Below are 19,501 nucleotides of genomic sequence, written 5' to 3' on the forward strand. Positions count from 1 at the left end.
GTGCTAGATACGTTTGACCCTCCCACTGACACAAATTGCCTGGCTGACAAGTGTACCTTCATTATGGCAGCTTGATAGGAGACAGAAGGATGAGAATGGACCGCTATAGCTGACACTCATTGCCCTCATACCTGCAGAATTGTGCCCAGGGAACACTGCTGTTTTAGCACTGGAATGGAGCAGAATGCTTTGGATTTGCTTGTAGATGCACTGATGTTACTCCCTTCAGGAAACTCAAAACATTACAAAGAGAGGGAAATGTTTATCATTATTCAGGTTACTCAGGAACAATGTTGTGTATAGTACCTTGCACACCAAAGCCGCTTTATTTAACAAACCTCTTCACCTTGACCCCTTTTTGCAGCCAAATTTTGCTTTGCGTGAAGGTGGTAGTGGTTGCAGCATATTAAGGCTGTGGGGTTGCTTTAATATTAATAACTTTGTTTAGAATGTTTTGATTTTGGAAAATACGAAGGCTGGAAGAATAGATTGGGCTTAAGGTAAAGGTAAAGGGACCCCTGACAATTAAGTCGAGTCGTGAACGACTCTGGGGTTGTGATTAAACATGCTCTCAAATTATCCTGGAAATTCAGTGGGTGGAGTTCACTGGAGCACTAAGGAGATTGTTCTGTCACAGCAAGCATCTTTGCTTGCCCAATGGAACAATATCCCCTCCCCCTCCACACTGTTGGCAGGGGTGTTTCCTGACCCTTCAGAGCAGATTTGGGGAAGGAGGGAATTCTCATTGTGCTAGTGGAAGTTTTCACACTGGCTACTGCTAGCGGAATGGGTTTGCTAAATCAGACCTTATATAATCGTGCAGCCCAAAATCCAAAGAGCCATTTCAGACCAGTCCAAAGGCTTGATCTCACTCAGTTGGCTTTTTTCCGTTTTACACTATTTCTTTTAAGAACTGATTTATCACAGCAGACATCTGCAACTGGGTCAAAAGTTGTTTTTTCCAATTTCACCCTAGAGACCTGCTATTTATGAAATAAAGTGGTACCTCAGGTTACATAAGCTTCAGGTTACAAACGCTTCAGGTTACAGGCTCCGCTAACCCAGAAATAGTGCTTCAGGTTAAGAACTTTGCTTCAGGATGAGAACAGAAATCGGGCTCTGGTGGAGCGGCGGCAGCAGGGGGCCCCATTAGCTAAAGTAGTGCTTCAGGTTAAGAACAGTTTCAGGTTAAGAACGGACCTCCGGAACGAATTAAGTACTTAACCTGAGGTACCACTGTACAGGACCAAAATAGATCAGAGGTGGGGAATCTCTCACCCTCCACAATGGTGCTGGACTCCAAACTCTCCATCTTCCCTGCCCATTGGCCATGCTGGCTGAGGCTGATGGAACTTGGGGTCTAACAATATTTGGAAGACCACAAGCTCCTCCATCATTGCCTTTAGTTCCTGGCCTGGGTCTGTAGGGAAGTGGGCTTTAAGAATACAGTATTGTTTTTGCAGGTCACCACAAGCTGACCTTGAGCTTCATCAAATTAAATAACATTGTTGAGTTTAAATTTGCATAACACCCCCACCCCAGTCTAAACCGAACTGCTGTTAATTTCTACTGCAATGCTTGTAAGTGGTTTGTTTTTTTTTTTTTTGGTCATATTCTCATATGACCACTGATTATGAAGTTCCTCACAATGCTAAAGCACAGCATTTGTGCAAATAACCCTCAAAACACACTTTTCCTTGTTTCTACTGGACTAAACTAGCTCCAAACTCTTAACTCTCTGGCTTGCTGCTAGCATCTTTTAGCAAATAAATAATCTAGGTTTTACAGTGGCTTGTGTTTCAATATACAATATACAAAAGTGAAGGAGCTTAACTGAAACTTTTCACATTTTTTTGTGCGGGGCATTCTTTTTACTTTTTAAATATATTGTAGATTTTAGCTTGGAGTTTGAGCCAAAGGACCTTAGCCATAAATAAATGGTATATTTCTGTTGACTGCCTTTTCTTTCTCAATGTATATTTGCATATTGAAGACACCTTCTGAATGATTCTGTGATTTAACTTTGTTGATAAATATTAGGCCTGCTTGTTCAACTTGCTTGTATATTTTGACAAGTGTTCTCTAACAATTCCCCGCCTTCTGTATATGTTCTTATGCATCTTAACAGCTCTGCGCTGCTACATATGTTTCAAGCCAGAATTCCTGGCTTCAGAAAAAAATATTACTTGGCTGTTGACAGCTAAATGTATAATGTATAGGATCTCTTTACCTTCATATGATGTTTGCTGTATCATTTGTTGCCAGATTTATTTGCATTCTGTATGTTTTATATCTTTTTAAAAAATATCTTCTGGGAATGAATCTACAAACGTACATTCCTTGTACCTTGCTCTAACTTTATATGTTTTAATTAAGAATGTGCATAACTTAACATTTCTCAGCTGTGTCTTACATAATTTCAACTGTACAGTTTCAATGTTTGTGACTTGTTCATAGCATATAAAATATTGTATGTGAGCTTTAAATATTTGAACATTATCTGACAGCAAAATATCATTTGTTTTGTTTATTTTGTCTATTTATAATCTTGCTCTACGAACTAAGGCTCCCCCCCCCCCCGTGCTACATCTAGTTAACATTTAGCTTGCGTAACTTCTCATTTTGCATGAGTTATCCCAAAGGAATTTACAATAACATATATAAAAAAATTAAAGTTATTGCACATATAACATTTTTTTAAAGAAACAGATAAAAAGAGCTTTAAAAAACTAAACATACGTAAGATCAATTTGGATCCAAGGCAGATACCAACAGGTGTTGCTGCTGCCGCTTCTGTAAATAGGATTGCATCTTTTCCTCGTTTTCTAAGAGAGAGCAAATTGAGAAAGGTGGAAAGGTTGGCTGCTTTCTCAGTCACTGTATGTGATGTTGTGCACAAGCCAAAAAAATGCATATGTCTATCTGTGGGTGGGTACAGTTGCCCGAATGTCTCATGCAAATGTAAGTAGACACAATTGCTGGCTAAAGATACATTCAGAAAGAACACATGGGCCACTTTGGTGTGCATTATGATAGCTAGAAGGGTTTGGTACTGCAGAAACAAGTAAATTTGAATTTCCAAGAAAGCAACTAAATGGTCCATGTAAGTCAAAAACATGATAACATTTCATCCCCCTTCCCCCAAAGACCAGGATTATATTGTGAGTGGATGGAAGGGGCAGGCAGTCCCCATGCCATTTTTCTAACCAAAAAGCTTCACCCGCACCCCCTGTTCATACATACTTCATAATGAAACTGTTATTTATGTCCATAGCAGTTTCCCTCCCAGGGCAAATAACAGTCAGGGATGCAGGGAGGGAAAGTCACCTGGAAAATGTTTTGATGCTGGGCTTGCCTGAGGCTAATATAGAAAAACGTGTAAGATTGGAGAAATGCAAATGTGAACATTTATTTAACGTATCATTTAGTTTGTCCCAGAGCTGGCCAGTAAGACAAACCTGGAAGAGAATTCCATTCTGCAAGAAATGCTGCGTGGAACTTCATGCTGGAGGGAGTTTTGTTTGCAGAGTTCCCTATAAGACAGAAAATGACCTCAATATAGCAGTAGTTCAGTTTATTTGGTCTACAGATAGGGATGCAAGAAGACACTGGTTTCCATTCCACTCTGTGTTGGTCACCTATAACACTTTCTTCTCTGCTGCACTTTGGCTTCTGACAAAAACTACCGGTACATAATTTGTCTCGCCGGCCACTCTGGGGAAATGTTACACAATTGGCTAATCATTACTTTATTCCCACACAAATTATTTTAATGAAGAGTAAATGCAATGCAAATTGGAAACCTCGATCAATTACGTACCGTTACTCATAGTTTCTGGGCTGAAAACAACAGTGAATACTGACCACATTCACAAGACTTGATTGCAGTTCCGGATGTGGGACAAATCAGTGAACACCGGCATTTTCCACTCCTGTTTCCATCAGAATTCTCTTGACAGCCCCGTAGTCAGACCATAAATATCCAAAACTCTCCTTCATTGGAGGTTTTTAAACAAAGGTTAGATGGCCATCTGATGCTTTAGTTATGATTCCTGCATGGCAGGGGTTTGACTAATGACCCCTAGGGTTCCTTCCAACTCTACAGTTCTATTATTCCAAAAGAAATCACCTCAATCCACTAAATTATTCCTCTCCCAATTGCAAAAGGGCAGTGTTTGGCCCTTCCTTAAGCCTTTAGTCACTGATCAAAGATCTCAGTCTGTAGGAAGCGAGACTCTTAATCTCAGGGTCATGGATTTGAGCCCCACATTGGGCAAAAGATTCCTGCATCGCAGGGGGCTGGACTAGATGACCCTCACGGTCCCTTCCAACCCTACAATTCTCTAATTCTAGGAAGCTTCCAAAAATTATTAAACCACTTATTGTCCAAAGGTTCCTGGACAAAGGTTCCATTGTTAGAAGCAAACTATTCATGGGATGAGTAAAATACAGTAAGGTGATATTATTAATGGGAGACGTTGAGGGGATGCATTATTTGAAAGTGGGGCAGGAATTTTTCAATCTTAAAAGAAGATCCTTAAAAAAAAACTTCCCTCAAAGAATCCTGGGAATTGTAGTTTGTTAAAGGTGCTGAGAGTTGTTGGAAGACCCCGTTCCCCTCACAGTGCTACAGTTCTCAGAGTGGTTTAACACTAATCCCTCTTCAGAGGGAATTCTGGGAATTGTAGCTCTGTTAAGGTGAATAGTGGTCTCCTAACAACTATCAGCACCCTCAACAAACTACAGTTCCCATAATTCTTTGGCGGGGGAGTCATGACTGTTTAAAGTCATGTGATACTGCTTTAAATGCATAGTGCAGATGACACCATGGTAAAGCTCTGTGCAGTTAACAAGAACGGACTTTGGGGGTTCAAGTGGAAAACTGACAAAACACTGTACACTGGTGATTAATATTTAAGTGCTGGAATCATTCCACATAAATATCCTGGCACCTGCCTCCATATTAATCATTGAGCGTATCTGAAAACTGGATAACAGCTTTTAGAACTTAGTAACCTACTCCCCAGCTGCCCTTGCTTTAGCTTCACATACAGTGCCTGAGTGTTAAGCACAAGATACCCAAAAACATATCCTGATAGGCAGTGGCAGAAAAGGTAAGACTTGGGTACAAACTATGCCTGGGGAGTAGATGAGCAAATATGTAGAGGTTGAACATAAAGTCTCCTGTTAGAAAAAATATTCCATGTATGTTAGGGACAAAGGGGCTGTCGTATACTGTACTGAGTGAGACTATTGGTCCCCCCAATTCAGGAATTGTCTATGGACTAGCAGCAACTTTTCAAACGGGGGGGGGGTAGGTTTTCCCAGCCCTAAGTGGAGTGGCCTTCATCTGAGCCTCACTGGGCGGTTTTCAGTATAAAACAAGTAAACTACTAAGACATAACCACAACACATTAAATGAGAGAGAGTAAAATTCCTGAAAATAACAAGGGCTGATGCCCAAAGGATGGCAAGGTAGGCCTCCCTGAGGATGGATTTCTATACAGGGGTGCCACCACTGAGAAGGCTCCCTCTGGTCACCTGGAGAATAGGATCCAAGTTCTGCCTCTGGAGCAAAGGTAGCCTGGCCCTACCAGCTGTCTGGATGGAAAAGCAACTGAGAACAATGAGATACATGCTCTGAGCCATATGCAAATAAGATGAGCATTGACAAACTGAACAAATGTAATTTTAGGGGGAAAGCATTGGTACTCGCCCCCCACCAGTACATTATTAAGTTGTATTCTTTTAAAATATTTGCTCGCTGCTAAAATTAGCTCTTGATTAAGGGGTTTATATACTTCCCATAGGAAGTCTCACTAACCTAAATGAATTATGGACTATAGCAACCTATAAGGACTTGTTCGGTGACAAAGTACAGACTTTGTATGCAGGCATCTCTATTCCTCGCCCCCCCCAAAAAACCCTGATTCCTCCTCTTGAGATCTCTGAGCTGCTGCTAGACAGAGTACGGAGCACCGGACTAACTGGACTAATGGTCCGACTCAGTATAATACAACTTTGTATGTTCACAGTAACCTCCTCTGTTATCTAAATGAATTTTACCCACCCACCCCCTACACTATATAACCTTGTGCCCAATTGACAGCATGTGTTAGCAAACTCTCAAATGCATTTAAAACAAGATGAAGATGCACAACAACTTTATGATTGAAACATAGTATTTATTTTGCAAAGCATGCTATTCACTGGTTGTTTTGTGTTGGTTTTTTGCTTTTAAATATATTGATTCCTTCAGCTGAAATTAGATAGCATGAAAATCTGGATTATTCTGCTGGCTGTTACAGTCAGCACAGAAGAAATACAAAGACAGAACAGTTGCAATGAAAGGTTTCCTGGCATCCCTGGGAACCCTGGACACAACGGCATACCAGGACGTGACGGACGCGATGGACCAAAGGGTGAAAAAGGAGACACAGGTATCACATGTGTTGTCATCACGAGAACCCCATGAGCAAGTTATACCACTGATTCACTATGAGCCACTGATTCACTGTAACAATTGAGTTTACGGTGATATTCAAGGCTACTTTGGGTGTGAGGTTAATGTTTGTGTCTGCAACCAATGCTGATGGGTTGTCAGGAGTTGTGGCTGTGCAGTACTATGCGTAGTGCAATTATGTGGTTGGGAGTTAATGAATGTAAGAAGTTTTATCCCCTTCCCCTATGAGAGCCTGCTGTGAGCCCCTCTCAGGTGAGAGATGGGAAAGCAGTATTTGGTGGTTCAGATTCCAGTGAGTGTGGTGCATTAGTGTTTCAGAGATGGGATGAGTCTCTGATATGTGTATACCTGGCAGTGATCCTTTGTATGGGAGTTATAATGTTGCTGAGTGTGAGTGCTTGGCTAATGAATGGTTGGTTGATAAAGATAACGAATGAGGTAGGACTTCCAGTTTTAAAAAGCGAAGCTAATTACAGAAGACCAAAGTCACCCAGCCATTAACTTAGAATCGATCAGTAAAAAATATGAACAGGTGATATAATGCACGTACTCAAGATGGCTGTACCTCTGTACCTGTGTAAGCAATGACCAGTGGTACTGCTTGCAGGAAAATAATAATAATAATAATAATAATAATAATAATAATAATAATAATAATAATAATATATTTATACCCCACCCATCTGGCTGGGTTTCCCCAGCCACTCTTGGTGGCTTCCAATAAAACACTAAAATACAATAACTTATTAAACATTAAAAGCTTCCCTAAAAAAGCTTTTTTCCCTAAAAAAGCTTCCCTAAATTATCTTGCACTGCCTTGGATTTTGTGCATTCCAGTTCTCCCTGATGGAACAGAATTGTGTGTTGTTGCAGGGTGTGAGGTCATTTTTGCACTCCAAAAGCAGAAAGCTTAAACATCACCTTTTTTAGAATGAAATACTTAACAGAACTGACACTGCCTTTTTCTCGGCTAGGTGAACCAGGACATCCTGGAAAATCAGGCACAGATGGCATAAATGGAGAAAAGGGAGATTCAGGTGAGAGCAAAAAGTGGTTTCACTGAAAAACATTTTAGCTTGTTACCTGCTCCTGAGGGGATATGCATAAATGCAGCTGAATCTTCATGGGTTAGGGATGAGGTTCAGCTAAGATTTTAATGCAAACCTACCTAATTGGGGGGGGGGGCATTTAATTTGCAGTAATGTCAAGTGAATTAAAAAGTGCCACTGTTGGAGGATAGAGGTCACTGTCTCCCACTGTATGTCTTAAGCACTTCACTGAGCACATCATAAATAAAGTGTAGTCTGGAATCCTCCCATTTCCTATATGTTTGGATATATATATATCCCAAATGACAGCTAAATTGCAACTCTGGAAAATCTCTTTTCTCCCACAACACTTTCTCTCGTGCTCTGAAAATTCCAAGGCCGTCCTTGACCTTCTCATCTCCTATCAGCGCAGTGTTAGCTAATACAAGAATGACGAATTCCTTTTCCTGTTATCTTGCACATATGCTCCTAACAATCTGATACTAGATAATTAAACCATTCTTTTAAATAAAAGAAATCTCTCTCTCTCTCTCTCTCTCTCTCTCTCTCTCTCTCTCTCTCTCGTTCTCCTTTGCTTTTAGGAGCTGATGGCAGAGTTGAAGAGAAAGGGAACAAAGGAAATAAAGGGTCAAGAGGCTGGCCTGGGAAATTTGGCCCTAAGGGAATTCCTGGTCCTGTGGGTGATAAAGGTCAAAAGGGAGAGCTAGGACTGCAAGGACAAAAGGGGACAAAAGGGGACATTGGGCCCATTGGCCCAAAAGGACTTAAAGGTGAAATTGGAGTCCAAGGCGAAATAGGCTTAAGGGGTCCCGTTGGACCAATTGGCCCCATTGGTCCAAAAGGAGAGGTGGGAGGCCCAGGTCCCAAGGGCAGTAGAGGAATCCAGGGAGAAAGGGGATGGAAGGGAGACAGGGGAGAAAAGGGAAAACTTGGTAGTACCCCAGTCATCCCGAGAAGTGCCTTCAGTGTAGGTCTCACCACTAAGTTTCCTCCTCTCAACGTTCCCATCAAATTTGACAAAGTGATGTATAACGGCTTAAACCATTATAACACAGCCACTGGGGTATTCACCTGCCAGATTCCTGGTGTCTATTACTTCACCTACCACATCACTGTCTATTCAAGGAACGTTAAGGTAGCTCTGATGAAAAATGGGAACAGGATGCTCCACACCGCAGACAGCTACCAGAGTGGTGAAGACCAGGCCTCAGGAGCGACCATCTTGGAGCTGCAGAAAGGTGATCAGATCTGGCTGCAGACCCATGGGACTTCTAATGGTTTGTTTGCAGACCCTGATGATGACACGACCTTCACAGGCTTCCTTATATTTAGTACCTCAGAGACAGCAGCGCCTATACCACTTCTTAGTTTGTGATCTGTTTTGTTTCTAATGTGATGCCAATTATACATACTATTACTTATTTCTCACATCGAGATTTGTATGGCAACAAAGCTCACAAGAGCATATTAATAGCTCCTGGTCAGTGACATAGCCCTTGATGCTAAACATTTTATAAATATTCCCAGGAGCGGTTTTGTTGGTTTTGAAGAATAAATCTGAAAACTAGGCCAACTAGGCCATATCTCAATTCTGCCTGCCTGCAACACCATATGTAACCCTCAGAATCACAAATGTGGAGAATTATCTTACCCTGGGATAAGGGGGTGTTGCTGTTTGTTTGTTTTAAATGAGGAGATTAAGATCCTATACTTTTTGCCAGAATAGCTAGACCTGGATTAAATTGCACAACCTACTTTTGTATGCGTGTGCCAAGATGCACTGAGCTTGTTTGCTAGATGCTGCATCAGGACCTGAAGAAATTTATCCTATTTCTGCCACTCCCCACCCTCTCAAGTTCCCACTTAGTCTGTAGAACTTGAGTTTTCTGTTTTGCAGTGGTGACGAGCCAAGCAAATTCAGGTTCCCTGTTATGGTTGGTGCTGTAGTTGGCATTTTCTCTAACATGCTACAATGTTTCTGAACATTGGACAATGTTTGCCTGCAATAAAGCATACTTTTACCTATTTAGTGTCTTATCTTATGGGGTATAAAAAATTATTTCACATTACTCTGGAATTCTAAATGTGTGAGACAGACAGAGGGGAGAGGAATATTCCTTGATGCCAAATTTGAGTGAAGGGCAATAAGACTGCTATCCAAATTTATTTAATTCATTTATTTAGTATTACACAGTACAGTACGCTTATTTATTACATCCCATGCTTCCTCTCAGGAGGAGAAATGCTTCAATGTTGCCCAGAGCTCCTGAGAGGAAGCATGTGAGAGAGTGTGACTGGCCCAGAGGCAGCCAGCAAGTTTCATGACTGAACTTGAAGCTGGCTGCTCTCCCTCTGAATCCCATGCTCTAACCACTATACCACTCCACCGAATTCACATTTCTGGGGTGTAAAACCCATCAGCAGGGCCGGTCCACACATGAGACAAGGTGAAGCAACCGCTTCAGGCAGCAGGATCTGCAGGGGCAGCAGATCCAGATGTGGGTCTTTATTCTTCCCCCACCCTTTGTGCATAATGTAGAATGATCTTCACTCAGGCCTCTTCCTTGGCGGCGAGGGGGAGGCCATTTTATATTTATATATGGGGCCTGGGCTGCCCATTCGTCTCAGAAAGATTCCCACTTCAGATGAAATCTGCACAGCAAACTGTGGCTCGGGTGTAGTATTTACACCTAAAAGTGGTAGAGCTGTAAATAATGTCGTCCATGCAAGGTGCAAGGATGGGGCGTCGTTTTTAAATATTATTTCAGGTGAAAAAAAGGCAGCAAACAAAATGCCTTGCAACACTAGAGCAGCGTGAAAAGTTGCAACCCCCTTTTTGTAAGGATTCTTGCTTGCTTGCATTATTTACTAGTTCATTCGCTTTCCCTATTTAAAACAGCGTTCAAAAACTAAGTAGAGCCGGCGCACCATCATCTTTACCATCATCTCCTTCAGCTGCCCGCCGCCGCCTCGGAGGATAAGGATAATAATTGAAAACATAAGCACGGAAAGCCGAAGCGCCACCTGGCTCGGAAATCCCTCTTGCCGCCACACCGGGGCGAATGTCTGCCTCCAGGAGGCGAGAGGGGAGGCGGCGAAGCTCCTCCTCACGGCCCGGCCGCGTAAGAGGTTGCCGCCGGAACCAGGAACAAGCGAGGCCGAGGCACTCTAGCGGCCTGGTCGGCGTGTAGCGAAAGCAGCTTTCCCCCTTCAAGAAAAAGAGTACAGGCCGAGCAGGCAGGCGGGGAGGCCGGCCGGTGCCGCCATGCTGGCTGGCTGCGGTCGTGTGGCGCGGTCTGCCGCCACCGGCCTGAGGTGGGGCCCGCCCGGCCGGGCCGGCGGCTCCGCTCCCCAGAGATGGGTCAGCACCAGCTGGTCCCCGGTGGGCGCTGCCTTTAACGCTCAGCAGCAGCACCGGCGGGAGCTGGGGAAGAAAACGGTGAGAGGCTGCCTGGGCCGGGGAGGCTGGGGCGACCCCCTGACGGGGTCGGAGAGAGAAAGGCTTGTTCTGAGCCCCAGAGCCTCTTTTCGGTGCCAAGATTCCGGAGCATGCGATGCGAAGACTGTGCACGGCCAGAATTTTATTTTTATTTCTGCCTGCTTCCCAAAGGAATAGATAGCTGCAACCACCCATCCCTTTATCCTCACCACAGCGGTTTGTCTGTGTGTTCTTTCATACCTGTGCATAATTGTTTTGCATTATTGTGTGCTACTTAAAGGTTTTTTAAAAGTGGTTTATATCCACTACCGCTCCTAAATAAATAAAACAGCCCTGTGAGGTGGGTTAAGCAGCTGGCCTAAGTTTTGTGGCGGAGTGGAGATCTGACCCAAAGTGCCTCAGGTTTGAATAAAACACCTTAACTACTACACCACACCGGGGTCTTCACTGAATTTCCCCACAGGAGTCTGTGGTCTTCACTGAATTTCCCCACAGAATAGTCCTTGATTTGAATTATGGGGTTAGGAACACCTCCACCCCATAGAGCTTCATGGCACAGTAGCTCAGACAGCTAGAAATCCAGCAGGAACTTTTTTCACCACTGCCTCTCTATGCTAGGATAAACTTTCCAAGCTCTTTGCTTGTTGTGCTCTGTTAAAGCCTACCTGCACACTCCTTGTTCTGATAAGTTGCAGCACTGGCATAAGGGTTCAGTAAATTCCATGTACCCACTGTTGGTTTTGGGTGAGCTGAATTTTAACTCTGAACTAATCCTGGATCATCAACATGTCACATAGCACAGCCCTATGGTTGACCTGTAAAGCCAGCGAGAGTTGTCAGTAAAACACAGGAACAATCCATAAAAGCGACAACCTTAGGCTTAACAGTGGCATTTGGAAATTATTGACCATTCAAGAGTTTTGTTTCTTTGGGAAAGTGTTTAGCAAGTTATGGTAACCTGGTGTAAGAGATCACTAATGTATATACTGCATCTCAGTTTCCAAGTTATCCTATACAGTACTCTGTTTTTCAGTTCAGTGTAGTTCCTTATGCAGCCAAAACACCTTAACTACTACACCACACTGGTTCACAGTGTCTGGGGTCTTCACTGAATTTCCCCACACTGCAGAGAGAAAAATCTGCAGGCTTGGGTAAATACTGAGGTTTTGTGTATGCGTGCAGATGTAAATGTGTGTACAGTGGTACCTCAGTTCCTGAATGCCTCTGTTGTACCTTTTTGTTCTCGAACACTGAAAACCCAGAAGTAAATGCTTCCATTTTCAAACGTTTTTTGGGGAACTTGAATGTGTGACTTGACTTCTGCTGAGTGCAAGAAGCTGTTACAACCAATGGGAAGATGTGCCTTGGTTTTCAAACGTTTTGGAAGACGAATGGTCTTCCAGAACAGATTACGTTCGAGATCCGAGGTACCACTCTTTATGTATAATGTACATCACAGACACTTGCACATATATATGACACATGAACGCATATGTTGCAGACACATGCATATATAAACCTATGGGGGGAGCCCCAAAACATCGCTATAACTGAATAAGCTCAGGGGATACAGGATGCTGACTGCGTATGGGATGGGGTGAATGGAGCACCCTAAAAGACGGCATGGCTCAACAACTGAGTAACAGCATCCCAAGCAACAACATTTTTTTGAAAATCATACCAGTGATTCCCACTTGCACTATAAACACAAGACGCTGTAATATTAATGTAGGAATCTACTTCAGGCACCCAAATAAAAACATAATTGCTGTGTTGTGGAATTGGTGATTAAATCAAGTGTGCTGAAACATTTCCACACTTCATGTCTTTTTACAAATACAGCTTAAATGTAAAAAGCGGGTTTATAATTTATAGCATTGCTGTGAAACAGGAAAAGTTGTAGTGTATTTATTATTTATATGGGACCTGTTCTCTGTGTTTTAGGGTCTGTTTGGTGTACCAGAGTTGAGTTGTCCAGAAGGATTTCAAGAAGCTCAAGAAAAATCACTGCAAGAAACAGAACGACTAGTACAAAAAGCATGTACTACACCGCCTGGGAAGGAGATAGTCATGATCTTTGATCAGCTCTCAGATGCTTTGTGTAGAGTAGCAGATCTGGTAAGATACTTTTGAAACTTTGAAATTGCCATTTGTGAATTAACACACTTGTAGATTCCAGTTTCGTAAATTTTGTCAAATGCAATGGGAACTATATCAATGTTATAATTAGCAATGAAACTAAATGAGATTTCCTGCTAAAACAGACAAGCCTGTTGCTCTAACTCCTTGATTTATTTTTTAAAATGTAGTGCCCAATATAGTGAGCATTGGGCTTGTTAATACATTGCTTTTAGGCAGTAATTTATTTACTGGAGATTATGCCGTTGTGTTAGATTGTGCATGTATTTGTTTTGCATGTTTTGGTAACCCACTGCTAATTATGGCATCCCATTATGTATACAGACAGTAGAATAGACATGTGGCTGATCCTCAAGCAGGGTGGTACAAAGACTTTCCTCCTCTCATGTTCATCTGTGTATGAAAATAATTTAAATGTGCTTTTTCCTGAGGCTGTGTGAGGAAAATGCCATGTTTAATAGCATCAATAGATTGTACTGCTATGAAACACAAGATGCTCTTATGAAAAAAGATTCACATGGCAATTTAAGTTTGAATTTCTAACTTTTCTTTAAATATCAAAATAAACATTTCCCTATCACTATTATGGTTTCTTTTTTCCTACTGCTTTAGGCTGACTTTGTGAAAATTGCCCATCCAGATTTTGCTTTCAGAGAGGCTGCTGAGGAAGCCTGCAGAAGCATTGGCACTATGGTAGAAAAGTATGTTTTATTCATTATGTTACAGTTTATCTGTTTATTGAATGCTGCTATGAACAGTAGACAACAAGGTGTTTTGTTTTCCTATGTGTTCTAAAGTCTTTATGGAAACAAGGAGAATCTCTCTTACAATTAAGAAATCAGGTAAAAATATTTTTTAGTTTATAGTAATTACAGCCCTGATACTCTAATTCTAAATGCATGTTTCCTAACCACTAGGGCTGTTTCCAGATTGACATCTAATAGCGTTACTAATTATAATTGAGATATTGTGCTTTTACAATGTGTTATATTTTTCTGTGTTCTCTCCATACCAGTGGAAGGACATCATCCTATTGGTGGGGAAAGCAATGGTCCATATTAGATGAGTGGTCATTTAAGAAAAATGAAATCCAAGAGTTCCATTTTAAAAAAACAACCCAATTATTTAATTAGGTCCAAAATGCTTATTGATTTAAGCATGATTGCTTTTCATGAAATTAAAAAAAAGAAAAGAAGTAGTACTGAGCAGTTGTTTTGAATGAGAAGTGCAGGCCTAACATCTGGATGGCTCAGTTGCTTAGAGTGTGGTGCTGATAATGCTAAGGTTGCAGGTTTGATCCCCATATGGGAGAGCTGCATTGCAGCGGGTTGGACTAGATGATCCTCAGGGTCCCTTCCAACTCTACATACCACAATTCTAAGATGGGAAGTGTTTATTGGGAGGAGCCACTTATTATAATGTCTCTTGCTAAAATAGCCTTGCATGGTGCAGGGGAAAGGCTGCCTCCCCAAAAATGACTGCTGGAGAGCAAAACCTTTACACCCAGCAAGGCCCCTGTTGCACGGGTTGGGGTCTTTTGCTGCCTGTTAGTTCTTTTTATGGCTGCAGCAATCTTAATACGCTACTTACTTTCATTGTTGTGTTGTGAATAAGTACTTGTTGACTGATCTGTTGCTCTCATCTACACTTCACTGGTTATGGTGATGTTAACATTCTGTGGTGTCTGAAAACAACCTGACAGTTTAAAAGACACGACAGAAAAATTCTGCAGAAATAGTAAACCTAAAAATGTTTTTGTTACTGTACTGTGAAATAATTGTATTAGTATTAGTAGCAACTGATCCTTTAATCTTCTGTATTTCTAGATTAAATACAGATGTAGATTTGTGCCAAAGTCTAAGAAAGTTGTTGGCTGATAAAGGTGTAATGGCGTCCCTTGATCCAGAAACAAGGTACGCATTTTTAATTTTGTTTCAGTAGATATTTCTTCATGATACTCAGAAGGTTGGCTATTTAATGTTCTACATACCTTATTACAATATAGGTAGTTCAAAACACGGAGAAATTATTTTCATAGTATACCATGTTTGTGAGTCTAATTCCAGTCTTTAACTATGGAAAACATTTTGTTAGTGGTCTAGGTAACCTATGGTTACAAGTGCCATTTCATGCTTTGAAATATAGATCCAATATATCCAGACTTGTCCTTTGATAGACTTACCATGCTTCCATCTACATTCCTCAATCCAGAATCTACTCGCTACTCTGAAACTGAAGGGACTTTTGTAAAATTCTGTGTTTTCCTCTGGAAATTTTAAAACTCCATGGTTTGGTCAGGGTTGGTAACCCTAACACCCCAATTATCATGGTCATCTTAAATTCCTTTTGACTTTTTTTGTCTAAGGCCTCAGAGCTATATCAGACTTATGGTCAGTGTGCCACAAAAAAGTTTGCAAGCAAAACATGATAATATTTATTGTTAGAAGGAATTAAACAATGCAAATATTTGTCTTCCCTGTGAACATGAAGGTTGTCTGTATCTAGTTTATTTAATCAATGTAGCAACACCCTACGACACTTAGTTCCATGAGACTGCAATCCTAACCATGCTTACCTGGGAGTAAGCACCATTGAATTCAACAGGACTTACTTCTGAGAACACATGGTTAGGGTTGTTTTGTACATATGCCATATGGAAAGCTATTTTCATTTTTTAAAAAAGATGTTCCATTGCTGTGAGCTTGGATCCATGTTATTATTTGTTTTCATCAGCACCAGGCAATTAGTGAGTAAATTGCATAGTTCATGATTCTGCTGACTTGACTGTGAAGTCCGCTGGTTTGTCATTGTTATTGATTTTCAATATTTTCTGCATGCCACACTCAGTTTGTGGAATATCCTTCCCTAAGGCATGGCTGGGACTGATACTGTCCATTTTTCAGTGCCAGCTGAAAATCTTCTTCTGCCTCCAGGTCATTTGGATATTTCAGGGCAATTTGCCTGTACAGAAATAGTGATGGAGGATTTTTTTAAAAATTGAATTTGTATTGCTTTTGAATCTTTTTAACGTATTTTAATAATTGTAACATGCTCTGGGGTCCTGTGGTGAAAAGTGGGATAGAAATTATATTAAATAATGAATAAATTATATTGATAGTGCCCTACATTGACAAATTAGAACTTGGTCTGCAACATAATAATCTGCAAAATGTAATATATATCTGTAAAAGGGATGAGTCTATAACAGTACATGTCCTGGAGTTAATGTGATTTTATTATTTCAGGCGAGTAGCAGAACTTTTCATGTTTGATTTTGAGATCAGTGGTATTCATTTGGATGAAGAAAAGGTAAGTTATTTCCATTATAAGAAAGGCTATTGGCTGAGCCTTCTAGAAACTAAGCCCTTATCCCAAGCATAATATGCTGATTAACCACCATAATCAAGATTTACAGAATACAATGATCCTTAACCTTAATGGCATGGTATTAATTTCTACAGCTAAGATACTATGGTCTTAGTTTTTAAAACATCTTAATTTCATAAGGAATATGTGTGCATGGGAATATTCCCACAGATTGCTGAACCAATGCAGTGCAGGAATCTCAACTAAAGCTTTTTAAGATGTGAACAGAAACTATATTTTAAAGAAATATTTATTACTCTGTTTATTTCTCATTTGCAGCGAAGGAGAGCAGTAAATCTCAATGTCAAAATATTGGATTTGTGTAATGAATTTCTCATAGGATCTCATCTTCCAAACAAGGTTGACAAGCACATTTTACCAGAACACATTCGGCATCATTTTGCAGTTGAAGGCAATTATGCCCAAATCAGTGGTCTCAGTGCTGATAGTCCTGATGATCTGGTATGTATACATGAAGTACGTTACAGCACCATATACAGTACGATCACATCTTACAAGCGTTTAACTCATTTTAGTTCAACCCTATGTGGTTGAAGGCCATTTGGTTGAAATCCACAAGTTAAATGCAAGCAAGGCCCTCTTGGCACATCGGTTCTAGGATGCTCTCATGAGATCTCTTGGAGTCATCCTTGTTCCTATGAGGTCCTGTGCCAGCATCCCTAGCCTTCTGGAGCCGGTGTGCTGAGTGGGCCTTGCCAAGCAAGCAAGGCAGGGAGCTGAAAAGTTCTTTTCACACTGGGAAAACCCAACAATCCAAGTTGGGTACCATCACTACAATTCCATAGTATGTGCTATGTAAAGAAGACTTCTTTTTGTCTGTCTGGGATCTTCCAACTTTCAGCTAGGTTCTTTAAGTACAGAAGATGGAAGAAAACCTTCAACGATATCCATTTGTCTGCATGGAGGTCTTTTAACTGTATACCCCACACCTAAGCCATAGGTGCGATGACTAAATTTGCAAATGCTATCTTTTTTAATGCTCCATCTAATGACCGGGGAAAGGGATTCAGAAATTGACCAAAACAAAAAAAAATCCTTCCAGTAGCACCTTAAAGACCAACTAAGTTAGTTCTTGGTATGAGCTTTTGTGTGCATGCACACTTCTTCAGATACTTCTTCAGGTATCTGAAGAAGTGTGCATGCACACGAAAGCTCATACCAAGAACTAACTTAGTTGGTCTTTAAGGTGCTACTGGAAGGATTTTTTTTTTGTTTTGACTATGGCAGACCAACACGGCTACCTATCTGTAACAGAAATTGACCAGTTAGGGAAGAAGTGAATATTCCTACTGTCTCTTCCCTTCATTTGCAACAGGGTGATACTGTATAAAGTGGTACCTCGGGTTACAGACGCTTCAGGTTACAGACTCCGCTAACCCAGAAATAGTACCTCGGGTTAAGAACTTTGCTTCAGGATGAGAACAGAAATCGTGCTCCGGCGGCGCGGCGGCAGCAGGAGGCCCCATTAGCTAAAGTGGTGCTTCAGGTTAAGAAAAGTTTCAGGTTAAGAACGGAGCTCTGGAACGAATTAAGTACTTAACCCGAGGTACCACTGTAATATAAATGTCTTTTCATCAATTTCTGCATTTTGCTATTGTAGTTGTCCATATATTGCTTTTCTTTTGAATGAACCTTAGGTACGTGAAGTTGCCTACAAGGTTTTCCTGTACCCAAATGCTCAGCAATTACACTGTTTAGAGGAGCTTCTTACCAGCAGAAACCTTCTGGCCCAGTTAGTAGGATATGATACATTTGCTCATCGGGCTCTTCAGGGGACAATGGCCAAAACTCCAGGTAATTCTAATTGTGAATTATGCCAGGATAAATGCAGGCTGTGCAGATTGTTACAAGAGATTAGTAGTACATGGGAGGAGAGAAAAGTGGGAGGGGAGCATTTTCCTTCATGTTCAATTTCCCCTTCCCCTGGCAACAGCTTCTCTCATATTGATTCGAATGGGAGGGAAATAACACTAGCTCTGTTTCAGGAAAGTGGGATGCCTTTGGATCCTGTGGATCTACAGCCTTTCCTGGCATGCCCCTGACAGCACCCTGCAAGGCCCATATTTGCCCTCTCCCAACACCTGAGGGGCACTATGTGGACATTTTCACAGCCTCATGGGGGAGGCATACGAGGTTGGATCTCCCTCTCTAAAGGTGGACCTCTGAAAGGGGGCGTCAGAGAATCCGGGCACACTCTCCCAAGGAACATGAAATTGCAGTCAAACACTAATTTATGCAGTGTCAGAATGTTTTAAATATATTATATCCTCATATGAAATACACTGCATAGAATGATGTCTCAGTGAAATTGTTCTGTTAAAGAAATGTTGCTGCTTGTTATTTTACTTATGTTGACTGTCCATGAGTATTTATTATTTGCTGCTTATGGAGAACTTCCCTATTCAATATATTCACATTGTTTCAAAGTTCCAGTGAACTTTGCATGGGGAACCTGTGGCCCTTCAGATGTTGTGAGACTACAATTCTTGCCATCTCTCACCATCCCAGGCCATCCTTGCTGTGACTAATGGGAGTTGGAGTCAAACAATACCTGTTGGTCCACAGGTTCCTCAGCCGTAGTAAAGTTGAATACTCAAAACTTCTGCATTACAACTGAATTGTTATCAGACAGCTTTAAATTAGGAAACCAGAAACCTTGCAGTAGTCAGCTCTGCTGATTCAGCTATGACCTGCTGTAGTTCTTGTACGGCTGAAAATGAACCTACACTAATGTATCCAGAGTCAGAAATTTCAGGTTTAATTTTGCTTAATGGCTTCTTTAGTAAATAAAACAGATAACCACTACATTCAGCCTTTTTTAAAAAAACTATGACTTAATTCACTTCTGAATTATGAATCGTTTAGAAGATTACTTTAGATGAAAGTTTACAGCTGTATATAAATTATTTCTTAAGTGTTCTTTCTGCCTACTGTACAAATATTTCTTCCATTCTGTTTTTTAGAGAAAGTAATGCAATTTCTTGAGAAGCTTTCAGATAAGTTATTCAGTCGGTGAGTTTATTT

At 41.1% G+C, this 19,501-nt stretch overlaps 2 protein-coding genes and 1 long non-coding RNA gene across 4 annotated transcripts in view; 2 read left to right on the forward strand and 1 right to left on the reverse strand.

Moving 5' to 3' along the window:
- Positions 1-2,687: 2,687 nt before the first annotated feature.
- Positions 2,688-10,563, reverse strand: LOC309368999. Its single transcript, XR_014167992.1, has 3 exons — positions 10,453-10,563; positions 3,865-5,617; positions 2,688-2,825 (listed from the first exon to the last, which is right to left on the reverse strand). It is a non-coding gene; the product is annotated as an uncharacterized lncRNA (long non-coding RNA).
- On the forward strand, positions 2,834-9,620 carry LOC309368964 (uncharacterized protein). Its single transcript, XM_081909416.1, has 4 exons — positions 2,834-2,961; positions 6,260-6,440; positions 7,438-7,500; positions 8,094-9,620. Exons 1-4 carry the CDS (start codon positions 2,887-2,889, stop codon positions 8,885-8,887), a joined length of 1,113 nt encoding a protein of 370 aa, XP_081765542.1. The 5' UTR covers positions 2,834-2,886; the 3' UTR covers positions 8,888-9,620.
- Positions 10,564-10,636: 73 nt separating the features above from the next.
- Positions 10,637-19,501, forward strand: part of MIPEP (mitochondrial intermediate peptidase) — a 52,263-nt gene continuing 43,398 nt past the window's right edge. Inside the window, exons 1-8 of one of the 2 annotated variants that reach the window (XM_081909358.1) lie at positions 10,637-10,951; positions 12,896-13,069; positions 13,703-13,791; positions 14,917-15,003; positions 16,336-16,399; positions 16,736-16,918; positions 18,115-18,271; positions 19,441-19,489. In XM_081909358.1, coding sequence (XP_081765484.1) covers positions 10,778-10,951; positions 12,896-13,069; positions 13,703-13,791; positions 14,917-15,003; positions 16,336-16,399; positions 16,736-16,918; positions 18,115-18,271; positions 19,441-19,489 — 977 coding nt within the window. In that variant the 5' untranslated portion in view covers positions 10,637-10,777. Of the gene's footprint in view, positions 10,952-11,001; positions 11,168-12,895; positions 13,070-13,702; positions 13,792-14,916; positions 15,004-16,335; positions 16,400-16,735; positions 16,919-18,114; positions 18,272-19,440; positions 19,490-19,501 lie in introns of those variants that run through there. The other variant, XM_081909359.1, reaches the window with a different exon arrangement.

The sequence above is a fragment of the Podarcis melisellensis genome (genome assembly GCF_964234715.1).
Source record: "Podarcis melisellensis genome assembly, chromosome: 4".
NCBI lineage: Eukaryota > Metazoa > Chordata > Lepidosauria > Squamata > Lacertidae > Podarcis > Podarcis melisellensis.